The sequence below is a fragment of the Pelodiscus sinensis genome, chromosome 4 (genome assembly GCF_052426305.1).
Source record: "Pelodiscus sinensis isolate ZL-2025 chromosome 4, ASM5242630v1, whole genome shotgun sequence".
Taxonomy (NCBI): domain Eukaryota; kingdom Metazoa; phylum Chordata; order Testudines; family Trionychidae; genus Pelodiscus; species Pelodiscus sinensis.
Genome location: NC_143055.1, coordinates 78,608,643 through 78,628,443, shown reverse-complemented (window position 1 = coordinate 78,628,443; position 19,801 = coordinate 78,608,643). Strand labels below are relative to the sequence as shown.

At 43.3% G+C, this 19,801-nt stretch overlaps 1 protein-coding gene across 6 annotated transcripts in view; it reads left to right on the top strand.

Moving 5' to 3' along the window:
* The window catches only part of GUCY1A1 (guanylate cyclase 1 soluble subunit alpha 1), a 56,537-nt gene that overhangs the window by 32,087 nt on the left and 4,649 nt on the right, over positions 1-19,801 (top strand). For 4 of the 6 annotated variants that reach the window (XM_014571810.4, XM_075930111.2, XM_089777958.1 and 1 more), the window contains 6 exons: positions 4,106-4,167; positions 5,784-5,842; positions 8,121-8,830; positions 14,260-14,745; positions 15,314-15,457; positions 18,582-18,736. In XM_014571810.4, coding sequence (XP_014427296.1) covers positions 4,106-4,167; positions 5,784-5,842; positions 8,121-8,830; positions 14,260-14,745; positions 15,314-15,457; positions 18,582-18,736 — 1,616 coding nt within the window. The remainder of the gene's footprint in view (positions 1-4,105; positions 4,168-5,783; positions 5,843-8,120; positions 8,831-14,259; positions 14,746-15,313; positions 15,458-18,581; positions 18,737-19,801) is intronic. The other 2 variants (XM_075930112.2, XM_075930113.2) reach the window with 2 other exon arrangements.

The window sequence follows — 19,801 nt, the reverse complement described above, 5'->3', positions numbered from 1 at the left end:
AACTTGAGCAGAGCGAGTGCATGTCTGTCTACTCAGGCTGAAAGGCATTCTCCCCGCTAGTCTAGGTGTTTGGTGTCACCTGAATTCTATGGTGTATGTGATGTCATGAGGATAGTGCATGTTGAGATCTTCTAGTGCTGTGGTTCTCAACTGGTGGTCCATGGACCTCTGGTGGTCCATGGTGACTTTTTTGGTGGTCCACAGGAACTTCGTCCAAAGTCACACGGTGTGAGCAGGTGCTGCCATTAGGCTGTTTTACGCTGTGTTCACAAGCACGCAGCACGTCATCCATAGCGTCACCTGCAGGAGGAATTCTTGGCTCTGAAATATGATTTTGCGGCTCAAGACGTGTACCAGCAGTCTATCATAGAGAAATTTTGGGCTAGCATGACCGGGAGTTACCCAAATCTGTCAGCACATGCAGTCAGATTTCTTTTTCCATTTGTATTAACTTATATGTATGAGACTGGATTTTCGTGTTTGTTACACGTTAAGTCCAAACGGAGGAATCAGCTTGCAGTGGAAAGCGATATTCGTTGTGCATTATCAAGTACCATTCCAAAAATTGAAAAGCTTGTCAGGGAGAAGAGAATCCAAAAATCTGTTAGTAAGAAATACATTTCAAACCAAAATGTTTGTTGTCTGCTCTTTTGTATCGTGTCTCAAAAAGGATGTGGTCCACACATTTTTTTTATTGGCCTTGTGGTCCGTGGACTGAAATGAGTTGAGAACCACTGTTCTAGTGGATGGGGCTGGATGGTCAGTGGTCAAGTTGGTCATGACATTTTAATGGGAGAAAATAAGTTTTCACTTGTTAACGTGCAGAGTATCTGTGTTAACTTGGCTGGTGACATGCAACAAGCATTGCTGCAAGCGATAGAGTGGTGTACATTCTATTTACATATCTTTTTCACAGCTTTTCCCTTTCTTGTGCTCTGCCTATCAATTTTTAATAGATTTTTTTTTTATGTTTTTCCTGCTGCAATAACATGAGACATCCATCACTTAAAACAGTCAGTTGTAAATTTAGTGTCCTCTCCCAGTAGGCCCATTACACTCATTTGTTAAAATATTGTCTGGGACCCTAGCACTTCTGCCTAGGCTAATTTTATTTTTTAATTTTAATTCTCCCTCTGATTTTTTCATTAACAAAATGGATTTTTTTGCGGGGGGGGGGGAGGGAGAGGAGGCGAGAGAATGATATAAATGTTTACAGCTCCTTTAGATAGAAAGACCATAGTGCTCCTGATCCTCATCTAATGTAAAAGTGTGCAGCTGGATGCTTTGACCGTGTGCACCAGCAGAAGACCTGGCCCCAAGTCACTACAACAGGAGCTGACCAGTCATTGAAATTAGTGGAGCTCTATGCAGGCACAGCAGTCTGTTTTCATCTTATTTGTGGCAGGATCAGAGCCTGTTTTCCCAATCATGCTCCTTTCCAGAGGGATTCAAGTTCATTTGAAAGCTTATTTCTTACTAGATTACCTTATGCTGCCCTGCCTACCAGCACTTATGTCACCTTTTTTCAGTTTGAAAACTTCAAAACTAAGTGCCAGATTGTGTCTGTAATCCGAGCATGTCACTTCCATTGACGTTAGTGAGATTTATGCATAGGAATCAAGGGCACGCTATGGCCCCAAATAACGTGTCATTAGGCACAAGATACAAGAAAATGGTACAAGAAAATGCAGGTTGGCTTGTTTGGATTTTTGATTTTTTTGGAATGAGAAGACACAGTACTTGGAGCTGAGTGAGGAGTTGGATGCACCCTCCACAATCTTCAAAGTGGTAGCCAAGTTAGTCTGTAACTGGAAAAACTTAAAAAACAATGAATAGTCTTAGGAGCACTACCCTCCACATCCTAATGACTTTCTTACCCAACCAACCAAACAATGGGCACTTATAAAGGTGCAAATTGTTCTTATCAGCCTCTTGTAACTTGAACAATCCAATTCACTATTTTTTTCTCTGCCCTCCACCCCCACACCTTCCCTTCTTTATTCTTTATTCTTGGATCTGGACTTTTAATACTCTATTCATCTGAAGAAGTGGGTTGTACCCACGAAATCTCATGTTATCATCTACACGTTTTGTTAGATTTTAAGGTGCTGCTAGTTTATTTGTTGTTTTTTAAGCCTCCACAATCTGTTCTTGTTGATATGTCCTTGTGATTAACATCTTGATTAAATGAGGTAGAACAGGTTTTGATTTTATTTGAAAACAAAACTACCTCCCTATTCTTATTATATTTGTTCTTTCTGACAAAGTACCCTTCCTTTCTGACCTCTCTTCTGGAAGCATACAAAAGGGAAATTATGGTGGAACTGACACATTTCCACTGGGGTTGCACAGGCTACACCAGTGTTGACCCTGAAATGAGTGTCTAGCATTTTCACTGGCAGTTTTCTGTGCTGGACCATGGAGGTGTGGGTTCTGAGCAGTGCTGGGGCATGATCAATAGTTCCAGTCACCGGGCTGATTCACTTGGTCTAGAGCTATATACGATGCATGTGTGCAGAGAGCAGTGGCCTGAGTTCCCAACTGGCAGCTAGAGTAGGAACTACAGAGTGGATCTGGAAGCATGGACTGGAGAGGCATTGGATTATACCTTCCAGGCAGCCTAGCTGGTCTTTCTCACCAAGACTTTTTACCTGGCTCTTGAAGTAACCCAAATTTTACTTTGAGGGTGCCCTTTTTAAAATGTTCCAAGTCATATTCAGGTTATGGGAATTCCTATATTCAAAAGTATTCTCTTTCCTCATATGTATATTTTTAACATCACAAAAATGGGTGAAGAGGTTATTTGAGGCACTGGTTAGTGATTGATTTGGAAACTATATTTTATGACTTTTCATCTTCTCTCCTTCAACATGACTTCCTAAAATTACCAGAAAAAATATTGTAGCACTTAAAATCTGTAGAAATATTGTTGCTTAAGGGAAGCATTATTTGTTTTTTTCTATGTGGGATGTATAAAAATATAATCTGTTTTTAGGAGAAGGTTAACTGCGATATGAACATATTATTTTTCTTATCCTTACAGTCATATTTCTTATGGCAGTTTTGATCTATGGTGGTTAGTCTTTTTATTTTTAATTTATGGCAATAGAAATTAGAGGTATGTCAAAAGCTACATTTTAGAAGCAGTGTTTTCCTTATCAACATCTAGCAACATGGAAGTAAAACCATATCACTATATTTAGAATCCAGCACCCTACTGGCACAATGACATAGAGAATTCTATTAGAGTGTAACGGCAACTCAGGATAAACTAAGTCTGAAAATTATGCTTTTCAATGACTTTCACGCTTTGAAAGGGAATATTAAATCTCAAAAATCAAATGAAGCCCTTTTTAAATAATATTACTCTCTTCATTACATTTTTGATGGGATTCCCTATTAGTCTTTCTCCTCTCAACTTATCCAGTACACATCATCCAGGTCCCTGGGATCCATAAAACGTAGTTCAACTCCAGATTTTGTCACTGAGGTTCCTATATTTGGCAGCCTTCCTGTTGCTGCCTCTACTCCTGCTCTTTCACCCTTTTGTTGTTGCTTCCTCCCACTCTTTGCTGTCCCACCATCAATTCACCACTTGCTGCTTCCACCCCCGGCTGCTGCTTTCTTCCCTCCTGGCTGCCCTGTGATCTTATTTTGCTGTTTTGACCCGACTCAAACACAGGGTAAGGAGTGGGTACAAGTTAAATCACAGCTCCAAAGTTACACAGAAATCATCTCCCTTTACGCACATTTACACATCTCACTGCATTTACTGTATATTACATCACATAGTTTTGGAATGGCTTGATTCCTTTTTAGGAAACAATTCCAGTGAAGCATGTTTTGTCCCCGAATTGCACATGTTCAACCTATTCCTTACCTTATGTCTACATTCTTAGTGAATGGTTCTCTGGGTTTTCTCCCTCTTGTCTTAAGCTGACTCTGACATTTATAGTTTTCAACATAATAATTTGTTTATCCCCCTAAGTCAGTCTTCCAAGAAATGAAGCCTCCCTCCAGGTGTTAATTACTCATGTCGGGCCAGGCCCCAGCTACAATTTTAAGCAACTGACATTTTAACTAACTTATCTTTTTTCATTTCCAGTTTGAAAGGTTACATCTTGCACTTCAGCGGACGCTAGCAAAGAACAAAATAAAAGAAAGCAGGTACGATTAATGTGTCTATGAAAATGACAAAAGAGAGCAGAAAGGAGTGGTTGGTGGGAGTCAGGATTCCTTGAGATCTAGTTTCACTTCCACCACTGACTTGGTGTGGCCTTGTTCATGTCATTTAATTTCTCTGTGCGACAGTTTATTTAAAATAATTGCAGAGGTGTTGTCTAACAATTAACTATTGGGCTAATTCAACAATATTAGTGAAAGGCTCACCCCTTGGCTAGGCTAGGCAGGAGTTTTTGTAGGAACCCAGCCAGCAAAGACAGCAGCAGATATGTATAATGTAATTGAGGTGTAGATGTTTGGGTTCTGCGAAGAGCCATGAGGTTCCAGAATCTGGGCTCTAGCACGAGTGTAAAGGTCTAGGATGTGGTTAAACAACCCCTATCTCATCTCAGCTGCCATAAGTCAGCGTCAGGTGTTTGACTTCAGACCCTCAGGTGAAGTCAATGGGAGCTAACTGTGCTCAACATCTCTGAAAGATGAGGCCCCTCAGGGGTCTCAGGTTGAAATTCAAAAAGTAAAGCCCCTGAATTAGGGGATATTTTTGAAAACGTTGACCTAGGTGTTTATTATTTGTATCTGTAGGAGAAACAAAACTGAGTTAGGAAAGTTTGTTTTACTAACAATAATTATATATGATTGCTATGTAGCACATAAATAATATTTTACATTTTAAAAACTTTACAAACACTGATCCAAAATTAACCAATTGGATAGTATATGTTAGTTTCTGCTTCCTGGTACATCAATGGGGGTAATATTTTCTTGAGCTTTAATTTTACATTCCATTAAAATGCTAGTTTGAAAGAGAAAAAAATCTATTAATAATCTGGATGATAATGAAAAATGTAGACACAGTACTGGTGTGATGTGATATATATATAAAAGCATTTCAGGTAAAAAAGACAGAATGTAGGGGACCAGTATATTTACAATGTCTTGAAGATGTAGTGGTGTAAATCAAGGTAAAGATATTCCTTAGTTTAGCTCAAAGTTTGTTATTAATTACCTCTCTAATCAGTGAATCCTAATTACCTTCAGAGAATTCACTGAGTCTAATTGTTGTCTTGTGCAACTCTGGAGTGACTCCCATGAACTAACTAATTGTGAGCTCAGTGGAGTTACCCCTGATATTTACCAGTAAAATAGAAACATTTTCTGACATGCATTTGTAATGTAAATTAGTTCAGAGAGCTGCATAATTTTAATAAATGCCTGATTATATTATAAACTATAGAATACAAGTACAGGTAAGTAAAAAAGTCACTATACCGGTAATCCCAAATGCTGAAGTCAATGAGAATTTCAAGCCATTACGGTCCATAGCATTTGACCTATACTATTTACTATTTAATTCAAGATCAGACCACCAAAAATGGTAATTTATCACAAGTTTACAGGGTAATTAATATTGTATGCTGGCTCATTTCTTGTTAAATGAAAATTTGAATATTTATTAATGGAGCCAATTTTTACACAGCAAGCATGGAGAACATATTTTATATTTCTTTCCTTGTGTTTTTTTCATTGCAGTGTGATCTTCATTAAGTTTTACTGTTGATTTTGCAGATATTTTTAAAACTACATTTTTATGGTCTTTGCAGGAAATATGGGGAGAGAGAAGATTTTGAAAAAATAGTCACTGATCATGCAAATGCAGCAGGTAATATGAACACCATTGAATAACAGAGTGTTCAGTACTCCTGGCAGACCAACCAGGGATTATACTGGGGACTAAATGCTAAAAGTGTGAATTTGTACAACTTGAGATGAAGAGCCAAAGCTCTATGGCTGTGTCTACACTGGCACCCTTTTCCGTAAAAGGGATGCTAATGAGACTAGTCGGAATTGCAAATGCCGCGAGGGATTTAAATATCCCCGCAGCATTTGCATGAACATGGCTGCCGCTTTTTTCCGGCTCGGGGTTTTGCCGGAGAAAAGCGCCAGTCTAGACAGGATCTTGCAGAAAATAAGCCCTTTTCCGGAAGATCCCTTATTCCTACTTGAAAATAAGCCCTTTTCTGCAAGATCCCTTATTCCTATTTGAAAGTAGGAATAAGGGATCTTCCGGAAAAGGGCTTATTTTCCGCAATATCCCATCTAGACTGGCGCTTTTCTCCGGCAAAACCCCGAGCCGGAAAAAAGCAGCAGCCATGTTCATGCAAATGCCGTGGAGGATATTTAAATCCCCCACGGAATTTGCAATTCCGACTGGTCTCATTAGCATCCCTTTTACGGAAAAGGGTGCCAGTGTAGACACAGCCTTTGTGTATGACTGTAACAAACTATATATTCACTTGTGGGTTACAGATATGGCTAGTCAAACATTTTCAGTTGAAATTGAAATCCATATTTGTTTGAACCTGTACAATCCTCTAATGATTTATCAGCCTGATGCAGTCTAGAGAGGACATATCAATTTTTATCTAAAACATGAAACTCTGAAGAATGGCTACATTACATCAGACCAATGGTCCATCTAGCCCAGCATCCTGTCTTTCAACACTGGCCAGTGTCAGATGCTTCAGAGGGAGTGAACAGATTAGGGTAATTTAATCAAGTGATCCATCCCCTGTTATCCAGTCCCAGATTTAGAGATACCCAGAACATTCTCTGACCATCTTGTCTAATAGCTACTGATGGACCTATCCACCATGAACTTATCTAATTCTTTTTTTAACCTAGTTTTACTTTTGTACTTCACAACATCTCTGGGCTATGAGTTATGTGAAGAAGTACATCTGTATATTTGCCAGCCTGTTAATTTCATTGGGTGGCCTGTGATTCTTGTGTTATGTTAAGGGGTAACACTGACATATTCACTTTCTCCACACCATTCCTGATTTTATAGATCCCTATGGGTATGTCTACACTACCACCCTAGTTCGAACTAGGGTGGTAATGTAGGCAACCGGAGTTGCAAATGAAGCCTGGGATTTGAATTTCCCAGGCTTCATTTGCATAAAGCCGAGCGCTGCCATTTTTAAATGTCCACTAGTGCGGACTCCGTGCCGCGCAGCTACACGCGGCATGGACTAAGTAGTTCGGACTAGGCTTCCTAGTTCGAACTACCATTAGTCCTCGTGAAACGAGTAACGGTAGTTTGGACTAGGAAGCCTAGTCCGACTTACCTAGTCCGTGCCGCGTGTAGCCGCGCGGAACGGAGTCCGCACTAGCGGACATTTAAAAATGGCGGCGCCCGGCTTTATGTAAATGAAGCCCGGGAAATTCAAATCCCGGGCTTCATTTGCAACTCCGGTTGCTTACATTACCACTCTAGTTCAAACTAGGGTGGCAGTGTAGACATACCCTATCATATTTCCTTTAGTCATCTCTTTTCTAATCACAACAGTCTCTTGCTTATTTTAGTTGTGCTATAGAGTACTAGCTTATTGACCTAGAGGTAGGTCATCCTGTGCCAAAATATGTTTTAATTCCTCAAGCGAAGAATGCTCCAATCAAGAGCGGTTCTTTCTGCATGTCTGGTGGGAAGGTGAAATCATGTGTTTTTCAATAGCAAGACCTACTAACTGATTAGGAATGACACTGGCAAAGTTTTAAGGAGCCCAATTCAGCACACCTAGGCAGAAGATATTTTGCTGAGACAAAACCTGTGTTTGGTATAGGTATATATGGTTGTGACTATTTTCTTCCACTATTTGATCTGAGGAAGTGGGTCTGGCCCACGAAAGCTCATCATCTAATAAACCATCTTGTTAGTCTTTAAAGTGCTACATTGTCCTGCATTTTGCTTCAGCTACCCCAGACTAACACGGCTACATTTCTATCACTATTCTAACACAAAGTCTTCTGATGGCTGTGCTGGAGCGGGGAAGTGTAGTGCTATAGGGGTACGGGTTAGTGCTGGGTAGTAGGGGTGAGGGTGGGAAATAGGGTTGAAACTCAATGTCAGTGGCTGAAATGTGGCTCTACATTTGTAGGTGTTCCAGTTGACACTGTAAAGGAATCTCTTGGTGAAGAGCTATTCAACACATGCTATGAAGAAGATGAACACATTTTACGAGTTGTTGGAGGAACCCTTAAGGACTTCTTGAACAGTTTCACTACCCTTTTGAAGCAAAGTGGCCATTGCCAAGAAGCAGGCAAAAAAGGCAAACTTGAAGAAGCCTCCATATTATGCCTAGAAAAAGATCAAGACTTCTTGAACGTGTACTATTTCTTTCCTAAGAAAATAACTAGTCTCATTCTGCCTGGCATTATTAAGGCAGCAGCTCATATTTTGTATGAAACCGAAGTGGAAGTAATGCTGACACCTCCCTGCTTTCGTAATGACTGCACAGAGTTTATTAACCAGCCATATTTGTTGTACTCTGTATTAGTCAAAAGCACAATACCTTCCTTATCTCCATGCAAACCACAGTCTTCTCTTGTAATTTCTGCCTCACTATTCTGTAAGACTTTCCCATTTCATTTCATGTTTGACAAGGATATGGCTGTTCTTCAAGTTGGCAATGGGATAGGGAGACTTCTGAACAGGAGAGAATTTTTAGCAAATCCTAACTTTGAGGAGTACTTTGAAATTCTTACCCCTAAAATAAACTGCACATTTAGTGGAATCATGACAATGCTCAATATGCAGTTTACTATACGAGTCAGGAGGTGGGACAATGCTGTTAAGAAGTCATCAAGGGTAAGAACTGATACATAAACATTATTTCTGTTAAGTATTTATTTATTTGCTTTGCTTTATTGGGGGCAGGGTTATAAATCAATAGTCATTATAAAGAAGGCACAGTCTGTAATCTTAGATTTTCTGTCTCCTAATAATGAATACAACAAAATAATGGTTTTCTAGCCTTGAGTTTCTCCAGGAAACTAGACTTTCACCAGATACAGAAGGTTGTGTAACTAAATGTAGGCCAAATCCTAAGCTTTTACTCATTCAAAACTCTTTGACATCCCTAGGAATATAATCTGAGTAAGGATTGAAAAATTTGGCCCTCCATTTGTTTTTGTTAAAAAAAGGCACCAATTGAGTGTTGAGATGAAAAGTAAAGCCAAGAAGCATTGTTCCTTTGAAGAAAGCTGCATTGACTTAGGCTATATGTACACTGCAGAGGTATCCCGGAAAAGCTATGCCACATCCAAGGAAATTTTTTCCCCCCAAAATTCGGGAAAGCGGATGCATTCTTTCGCCAGCCCTGTAAACCTTGTTTTATGAGGAAGAAGGGATGTGCCGAAAGAGCAGGTTTTTCTGAAATTTGGCACCATGTAGATGCGCCAAATTTTGGAAAAGCATCTTCCGAAAGAAAAGCAGAAAAAGATACACAAATTGCGGTTTGCAATTTGCGTATCTTTTTCTGACTTTTCTTTGTAGCATAGATACAGCCTTAGTGACAGATTATCTGTGGACCAGAGGCAGTGGCAGTGCAAACTTTACCACAGTGCCCTGCTAATCTGCCTTATCTCTGAGTTGGAAAAAGTGAAAGAATAGTGCGCTCTCCAGATTCATCCTTTGGTACCTTTTTGGACAATATCATTAGTTCCAACTGATGACTTATTTATTTATTTAGTGCTGTGGGTCACTGACAGACTAAGACACTGGAACTCAGACAGCAGCTCTTGATCATCATTGGTCTCTGTTCTGTTCAAACCCATTAATAAGTAGCAGAGCCATTCACCCCCTAAATCTAAGGGTATGTCTTCACTACAGCACTAATTCAAACTAACTTAATTCGAATTAGTTAATTCGAACTAAAATAATTTGAATGAGTGCATCTAGACTTAAAAACTAATTCGAATTAGCATTTTGCTAATTCGAACTAGCGCGTCCACACTGATTGGACGCTGGGTCACATTTAAGGGCAGCTGAAACCGGTTCTGGCAGGGCATCAGGTCAGCAGTTGCTTTGTGTGGCTTCTATCTGAGGTTTGTGCTTAAAGGGACCCCCCCCGGACAGCCGGTTCTCAGCTTTTCCGCTTGCTTTCCTACCTCACCGAGGGACAGCAAAGCATTTTTCTCTCTGCCTGCCTGTGTCGGTGCTTTCCATGGGGGCCGCTGCTGCAGTTGGCAACATGGAGCCAGAGCTCGCCCTGGGCATGCTGCTCCAGTTTTTGGACTTGCTGCTGCAAGCCTGCCAGCAATGGGTGGAGGCTGCCTTGCACCATCTGGTGCATGTCAGCCCCCTGCCTCTCCCCCTGGCCTCCCCGGGGGTCATGGAGGAGCGGCAGCAGCGCCTGGACACCAGCATGCCCCACCGCATCTGGCGTCTGGACACCAGCAGCGACTGGTGGGACCACATCATCCTGGAGTGTTGGAGAGACCAACAGTGAACCCAGAACTTCAGGATGAAGACGGACACATTCCTGAAGCTCTGTAAGTGGCTCGTCCCTGCTCTGCGGCGATGGAACACTTGCATGAGGCCCGCCATCCCCATCCAGAAGCGTGTGGCCATCGCCCTGTGGATGCTCTCCAGGCTAGACAGCTACCAATCCATCAGGAACCAGTTCGATGTGGGGAGATCCACCGTCGGAGCTGTGCTTATGAAGGTACAGCACCCACGGACATTAATGTGGGCTGATCCGGCAAGGCACACGACGCCAGGGTGTTCCGGAACTCCTCCATGTGCCAGAGGCTGCAGGCCGGGACCTTCTTCCCCAACTGCCACATCAGGGTCGAGGACGTGGACATGCCCGTCTGCCTGGTGGGAGATGTGGCCTACCCCCTACAGCCCTGGCTGATGAAACCCTACACAGGGCACCTCAACCCCTCCTGGCAGGCCAGACTCACCCGGGCCCACTTCGTGGTCGAGGGGGCCTCCTCACCCACCTCGACCTCACCGAGCACAATATCCCTCCCGTGGTGGCAGCATGCTGCACAATTTATGTGAACGGGAGGGGGAGTCTTTTCTGCCAGCCTGCATGGCTGAGGCTGAGCGCATGGCTGGCCACTACGTGCAGCCCCGCACCACCGTCACCTGGGAAGCCCAGCAGGGGGCCGCCCGGATCTGGGAAGCCCTGCGGGAGAACTTCCAGGTGGAGGAGGAGGACTGAACTCTCCCTGCATGCTCCACTGGGGCCTTCTTCCACCCTCACCTGCTTACCCTTTCCCTTCCCTAACCCCCCTTCATAATGTCAAATAAACACACCTGTTTTGCCAACAAAAATTTCTCTTTATTGTTCATAAATGGGGTGGGGAAGGGAGGAGTGAGAGTGGGAGAGGGGAGGGGGAAACCTGGGAGGAGAGAGCTGGAAGAGGGTGGAAGGGGAGGAAGGGAAGGGAAAGCTCAGGGTTGGGGGTCCTGCTGGCTCTCCCATCTCGCAGCACTGCGGGTGCGGGGGCGTCAGGGAGGAGTGGGTGTGGAGGGTGGGGCAGGAGGGACAGGAGGTGCGGAGGAAGTGGGAGGGGGAGCAGGGATGGGAGGAGGAGCCAGAGCTGGGGCAGCCACAGGGGCTGGAGCAGGAGGAGGCAGGAACCTGTCCACTAGGGTCTGGAGGTGACCTCTGAGGGCACAGCTCTGCTCCTCCCGGACCCAGTGCTCCTGGATATGGATCTGGTGCTCCAGTAGCCGCAGGTGCCACCGCTGGTAGTCCTCCAGGTTCCTGGTGCACCTGCTGGCCTGGGTGCAGGTGGCTGTTGCAGGCGGGGTGGTGCACTCTGCAGTCCCAGGTGTTGCGGCTGTGGTGAAACAAGAGCAGTGGTCAGTTCTCCCTGGGGACACGGTGGGTGAAACCCAGCCCCCCTCTGCAAGGTGAGGTCGGCATGTGGGGAACAGGCCAGGGCCCCTGCATGACACCCAGCTGCTGCTCCATGGTGGGCAAGGCCCAGGCGCACGGTCCCTGGGCTCCCTCTCCCCCCACACTCCCTATACACATAAGGGGAGCATGATGGCACTCACATGTGGAGCCCTCCCCGGCCTCGGACGACACAGCCGATGTGCTCTGTGGGGTGCCTCGCGGGTCCTGGGTCCTGGACAGGCTCCTTGCAGGCTCCTGGCTCTCGGTATCCTCTGCCTCCATGTCCAGGACGGGTCCCTCTGCCCTGGGGTCGATCACCACCCATGGGGCATGCACTGCGTGAGCCCCCAGGATACAGTCCAGGGCCTCGAAGTGAGGGCATGCCTCTGGGCTGGGGGGCCCTGGAGTAGGCCTGCTGCAGGTCCTTGATCTTGCAAGTCCGCATGTGGCCTCTGATGGCCAGACTGTCAGCCATGCGGCTGTAGACGGCCACATTCCTGTGGCTAGTGCAGAGATCGTGGACATTTGAGAACTCCCCCCAAACCTCGATGAGGTCCACGATCTCTGCACTAGACCAGGCGGGCGCCCGCCTTTTGTGACTCCAGGCAGGCTCCTGTGAGCCGCCAGCCTAGTCCTGGGAAGAGGCGGAGGGCTGGGTGGCAGCGGGTGGCTGGCTCATGCTGTGCCAGGTGCAGGGTCTGCTGGCTGGGTGCTGGCAGGCTTGCAACTGGTACAAGCACTGTAGCCAGACCATGCCCTTTTAAGGGCTCCGGGGCTGGGAGGGGGCAGAAGAGTTTCCCTGGTTGTGCCCAGAGTGGCCACAAGGGCAAGCTGGGGAGGGCTAGCCTCCAACTAGTTCGAATTAAGTGGCTACACAGCCCTTAATTCGAACTGCTTAATTCGAACTAGGCGTTAGTCCTCGTTGAATGAGGTTTACCTAGTTCGAATTAAGCACTCCACTAGTTCGAATTAAATTCGAACTAGCGGTTTGTATGTGTAGCGCCTATGAAAGTTAATTCAAACTAACGGCTGTTAGTTCGAATTAACTTTGTAGTGTAGACATACTCTAAGAACCTTATTAAACTATATATAAGGTTTTTGTCAACACTTATCTTAAAATGGGGGGAAGTGACAACGCTGTTTTAGTTAGTTTATCTAAAGTCCATTTATCTTACTGATTGTTCAAGGGCAGCAATAGACAGTAACCCAAAAACTCCTAGAGGTGACAGATTTCAAAAGTGTGTATATTCATTTGTGCCAGAAAAAGCTATATTTGCCTTTGCAGGTACATGCACATGCAAGTGTCCATTTGCCGGCAGCATAGGATGCTCTGTGAATATTTGGTCCATACAAGCAATGTTAATAAAAACTGTACAGTGCCTTCACATACTATACAATTAGGTAAGAAAGGGAACAAAAGAAAATAGTTAATGCAAAACTAATGGATAATTAACACATGATGTCACATTACTTATGCCTATTTATTTTTAAATTTTTCTGATGTATGAAGTTCCACTATTGAAATTGAAGTGGATTTCCTCTTATCTTCTTTCTGATAAACATAAATAAGTTGGTGCACTGAAATAGATAATGTAGTTGTTACCTCAAATCTATAGGTTGCTGATCAAGAAATGCACACCAAAAGTGCAGAAAATTATGTTCTTGGCTATTGTTTTCTCCCCAGTATAAACTCATACCCTATCTCAAATAGGCATTTATCAGTAAATATTGGTTTATACCTGGCACCTAGGAGTCCAACAGTAGTTTTAGTAATTTATTGGCTGTGTCTAGACTGGCAAGTTTTTCCGCAAAATCATCTGATTTTGTGGAAAAACTTGCCAGCTGTCTACACTGGCCGCCTGAATTTCCGGAAAACACTGACAATCTCATGTAAGATCGTCAGTGCTTTTCTGGAAATACTATGCTGCTCCCGTTTGGGCAAAAGTCTTTTTCCGAAAGTCTTTTGCGCAAAAGGGCCAGTGTAAACAGCACAGCAGTGTTTTCTGCAAAAAAGCCACAATTGTGAAAATGGCGAGTGGGGCTTTTTTGCGGAAAACTGCGTCTAGATTGGCCACGGACGCTTTTCCACAAAAAGTGCATCCTGCCAATCTAGATGTGCTTTTCCAAAAATGCTTTTAATGGAAAACTTTTCCATTAAAAGCATTTTTGGAAAATCATGCCAGTGTAGCCATTGGGTCCACTGGATGGCTTTAAGGGGGTGACAGAAAAGAACCATATGTTTCCCTTTTAATTAATTTTTAAAATGCAAAGCCGTAAGATCAAACTGTTCCTTGTGTGATACAGCACAATTGTCTGCCCTGACACTTTATCTTCCTTAAATATTGCCATAGGTAGATGACTCTTCTGTCTTTTATTGTTGCAGGTAATGGATCTTAAAGGCCAAATGATCTATATTTTTGAATCTGGTGCCATTTTGTTCTTGGGATCTCCCTGCGTGGATAGATTAGAAGATTTTACAGGACGTGGATTATATCTTTCTGATATTCCCATTCATAATGCACTGAGGGATGTTGTTTTGATAGGAGAACAAGCCAGAGCTCAAGATGGACTAAAGAAGAGGCTAGGAAAGCTGAAAGCTACTCTTGAGCAGGCCCACCAAGCTCTAGAAGAGGAGAAGAAGAAGACAGTAGATCTTTTGTGCTCAATTTTTCCTGGTGAGGTTGCTCAGCAGCTGTGGCAGGGACAAGTTGTGCAAGCCAAGAAATTTAATAATGTCACAATGCTTTTCTCTGACATTGTAGGATTCACTGCCATCTGTGCCCAGTGCTCACCTATGCAGGTTATCACCATGCTTAATGAGCTCTATACTCGCTTTGATTACCAGTGCGGAGAGCTAGACGTCTACAAGGTAGAGAATTTATTGCATTCTGCAGCAGTGTTGAGGGTCGGAGGAGGAGGGAGGTAAAGGAAAGGGAGATTATGCTGGTATAGAGAATAATAGGACTTGAAAAAATTATTTTGACACAGACCTTAACTATAATAGTTTGACAGGTCACTGAATGAAACAGAGATTGTCTACAAAGTCAGCTGATTGTGCAACCATTTAGAAAAACTACTGAAAGTTAGAGGTGATAGGTTAAATTTCTGCTCTCAGGTACACTGGTGTGAAATCTGGGGTAAGCATTTGATCCAAGTGAACACCAGAGTCCCACAGAAAGAGGGAAGCATATTAGCATAATAAAAGCAATTGCTATCACCAGTGTACGGCATTCTTTGCAATTGCTCTTTGCAGGACTTGACCCAATTATCTCTTAAGGATACAATTTTTCCTTGGATAAAATTCCAGTTGATTCCAGTGGGAGTTTTGTCTAAGTAAGAACAACAGGATATGCCCCATTGAAAGCATTTAAAACCATGTCACATATTTTCTTCATCTCAGACTGCATAGACAGTAAGAAACAATTGTGTATGTTTAGGTGGAGACAATTGGAGATGCTTATTGCGTAGCTGGAGGTTTACACAAAGAAAGCGAGACTCATGCTGTTCAAATAGCATTGATGGCGTTGAAGATGATGGAGCTGTCAGATGAAGTGATGTCTCCCCATGGAGAGCCTATCAAGGTTAGGCAAATAGAAATACATTCAGGGGTCAATTTTTATTGCTGGGGTGGAAATGTTTATTATTTTGTCAACAGTGTAATGTCTTCTGCATAATGTTTAAAAATTTGAAACAAACAGGAAGAGTATGGAGATGACCTGACAAGAAGTCCAGTGTTTCATTCTTTTAGACATTAGGGATCTGTAAAGAAGAAAAAAAGCTAAAAATCCATTTGGAGGATCGAAAATCTCTGAAATCAACTATAGCACATTACTATCCTGTTTTTCAATATTTCAGAAGCAATAAAGTTGCCATGGATGTGCAAGTTTCTGCATTGGTACTTTAATTAGCCCTCTCTCAAATTAAGAGAGTTAATCCTCTCAAATGAAATCAGTAAGAAAATTACATTTGGAAGGGTCGGTTTTGAGGCAGTAGGTGACTATGAATCAGCAAAAGGACAACAATAATCTTGATTGCAAGAGTATATAATATATAATTTCCATCCCAAATTTGTGTTAAACCATTAACAATAACTCAGGCAAAACTTCAGTCATCTATGGCATGATTACAATATGTAAGGCCCCAATTTAACAAAGCAGGTACTTAATTTTATGCATGGTTTATATCTTGTTAAAAATATGGCCTAGCATATGAACAAATTTACTCCTGTGCGGCTACGTCTACACTGGCCCCTTTTTCGGAAGGGGCATGCTAATTGTGAAAGTGGGAATAGGGAAATCCGCAGGGGATTTAAATATCCCCCGCGGATTTAAATAAACATGTCCGCCACTTTTTTTCCGGCTTGGGGAAAAGCCGGAAAAAAAGCGTCTAGACTGGCCCGATCCTCCGGAATAAAGCCCTATTCCGGAGGATCTCTTATTCCTACTTTGAAGTGTTTACTTCAAATATTTACTGAAGTGTTAAATTCTCATCACAGTTGCTGATGTCATAGTATTGGATAAGAGATACTATGACATTTATTCATTTAAGAGTTATACCTCCATGGTCCAGCATCCTGGAGATCTAACTATACCCAAACCAGGGAACTGGCATGGCTCCACTTTGGCTGCAGTGGAGGAGCTGGCATTGACTGACTGAGGACTGGGGAGGGGAGGGGTGCTCAGTGGAAGAGGCAGGATGGCTGTGGAACCCCATGGCTGATCTCAGAGTGCAGCGACCACTAGGTTTCGTGCACTGACCCCTGCGATCACTAGGCCAGTAGGCTTAGCTTCCAGCTTCCACTGCCGGCTATGCAGCTGTGCTCCTGGCTCCTGACCATGGCACTCCAGAGCCAGCCTGCCTCTTTCCCTGAGTGACCCCCAGTTCCAGCTCTGTCAGGGCTGGCCTCTCTGCTGTCACTGGCTGTGAGGCTGTGGTCCGAGACACCAGCCATGGGGTTCTCTCACCACCCTTCCTTTTCTCCTCAACATCCCCCACATCCTTTCTTCTCCTCTTTCCTTCCTGAGCTTGAACAGAGGGAAGGAGAGGAGTTAAACGTAGAGCCCCAGCTTTTCCCTGTAAGTGTTTTAGCCCAGGGGCATCCACAGGGTTGCCAGACCACAGATGATGCTGGATGAGGGCTTTAGGCTACGTCTAGACTACATGCCTCTGGCGACAGAGGCATGTAGATGAGGCTACCAGGCATAGGAAGAAAATGAAGCGGCGATTTAAATAATCGCCGCTTCATTTAAATTTACCTGGATGCCGCGCTGAGCTGACAAACAGCTAATCAGCTGTTTGTCGGCTCAGCGCTGTAGTCTGGACGCGTGGGTGTCGACATCAAAGGCATTTGTCGACCACCCAGGTAAACCCCATCCCAGGAGGCATACCTGGGTGGTCGACAAATGCCTTTGATGTTGACACCCGCGCGTCCAGACTACAGCGCTGAGCCGACAAACAGCTGATCAGCTGTTTGTCGGCTCAGCGCGGCAGCCATGTAAATTTAAATGAAGCGACAATTATTTAAATCGCCGCTTCATTTTCCTATGCCTGGTAGCCTCATCTACATGCCTCTGTAGCCAGAGGCTTGTAGTCTAGATGTAGCCTTAGAGACTATAGAGGTCCAACCTCTAGTGTATTGCATCAGAAGTTACAAGCATCAAAAGAAGTTTCCTCTATTTTTTTATCTTTTGGTGGAGTATTGGCTGCTTTGTGCTCTCTTTCAGATTTATTTTATTTTTTAAAATACATTTTCTGAAAAAGATGCCTGACTGCAAATTTCTTATGTTAAACTTGAATGCTATAGTAATGTTCTTATCTTAGCTCATACCTGTGAGCTTTGCTATATGGGTGGATATTGTTTACAGGGCAACAGTTCAGCTCTTGTTAAAGGTGTAGGATTGAGAGTTGTTGACATGCAAAGAATGGATGTAACACAGGTAGTAACAGTGTAAGCTTCTTCCCAGTGTTCTGCCTCCTTGCCCAAATATTGTTCTTATCTAAGTGTCAGAGAATAGTTCACATAAGAGGTTCTTTAGAGGGAGAAAAAATAAAACAGAAGGAACACAATAAACAATATGAGAATAAAAAAATATACAAACCCTAATACTAATCACAGAAGGACACTCCTGCATTCTCTAACCAACCTATATATTTGGTAGCTTGCTTCTTTAATCAAAGACTCAATTCCCATACCTTTGAACCAGGTTGTATTCTGGTTATGCCCACCTCTACCACTGGAACTCTGGTGAGCATGTGTCATAATTTTCCTTCTTTACAGCTCTGACTCTGACCTTAAAACAAAACCCAATGATTCTTACATTTATTTAACCATGTCATCAGGCCATATTTCCACTGTATAACACTCGTTCCCTCCAAATACCCAGGAGGGTAAACTGAGAGTTATGGTGTCTCCTGATGTCATTTCTAGATCAATGTAGGGCTGTCAAAACCAATTTAATCACAGTTATATAAACAAATGAATGTCTGTTTAATATTTATGAGCAATAAAATTAAGCAGTTTAGTTTCTTCCTCAGTGGATTTACTTCCTGCTATTGAAAATGGAATGTGTTTATCTAAAGGAGATGAACCCCACCAAATTCTCACCTCCTGATCATTCTAATTAAGGAGGAACCAATAAAATGAACTAATTTAGTACACTAAACTATTTTAGCTAACAAATACTGTTTTATATATTTTGTTTAAAGATGCGTATTGGCCTCCATTCTGGGTCCGTCTTTGCTGGAGTTGTTGGGGTTAAAATGCCACGTTATTGTCTCTTTGGAAACAATGTAACCCTTGCCAACAAGTTTGAGTCTTGCAGTATACCTAGGAAAATAAATGTCAGTCCGACAACTTACAGGTACAGTAATCTACCAACTTATACTTCCAACAAACAAAACAAAACCAACCCTAAAGCTAGTGACTGTTTCTTTAGTAATTTCACAATTGTTTTCCCCATTTTCTTTTCAAAATATTGTTTGCTTTTCTGTCTTATTCATTAACCTTACTGCTCATGATTGTACCTTGCTTATTTTTGGTCAGGAGCTAGACAGTAGGTACAGCCAAGGGATGGAGTGAGGCTGAGTAACTAACATGCATTGTCTCCCTGTCCTGTTTAGAGAAATAAGAAGTCTAGATGACTGCAATACATTTTGCTCCTAATCTTGAAGCTTTGTATCTCTTGCATTGTCTTCATCTTCTACTTCTAATTCTTATTAAGCTAAATGATTTTCAGTGGAAGCTAAGCACCTAACTCAATCAGGCACTTTTGAAAATAACCTAACTGAATGGTTGGTAGTCTCCTCCTTAAGAAAATATCTCTAGAGATTGGCAAGCTTGGCAACTATTACCAGATCTTGAATTTTCCTTGTTTAAGAAAGATAACTGAGAAGATTGAAGTGAGGCAATTCTAGTGACATTTGGTTTATTCAGATGTTTTTGACACCATTGAATCTAGTTTAGACAGTGGTCTCCAACTTTTCTAACCACAAATATCCTTGTCCCGCCCTCTTTGTGCCCTTATCCGAGGCCTCACCCCTGCTCACTCCATCCTCCTTCCCTCTCTCATCTTCCCTCATGTTTACCAGGCAGGGGCAGCGGGTTAGGGTGCAGGCTCTGGTTTTGGATTAAGGGATTTGGAGTGTGAGAGGAGGTTCTAAGTGCAAGCTCTGAGAGGGTGTTTGGATGCCGGGGTGCTTGGGGCTAGTGCAGGGGTGTGGGGTACAGGAGGGGGTTCATGACTAGGGTAGGGTTTCAGGATGTGGGCTCTGACTGGGCACTGCTTACCTCAGGTGGCTCCTGGGCGGTGCAGCGGGGCTAAAGCAGGCTCACCCCTTCCCTGGCCCTGCATCACTCCCAAAAGCAGCCAGAAAACTCCATCCCAAGCCCTGTTTTGCCCCTCTCTGCTCTGTGGGGATAAGATACA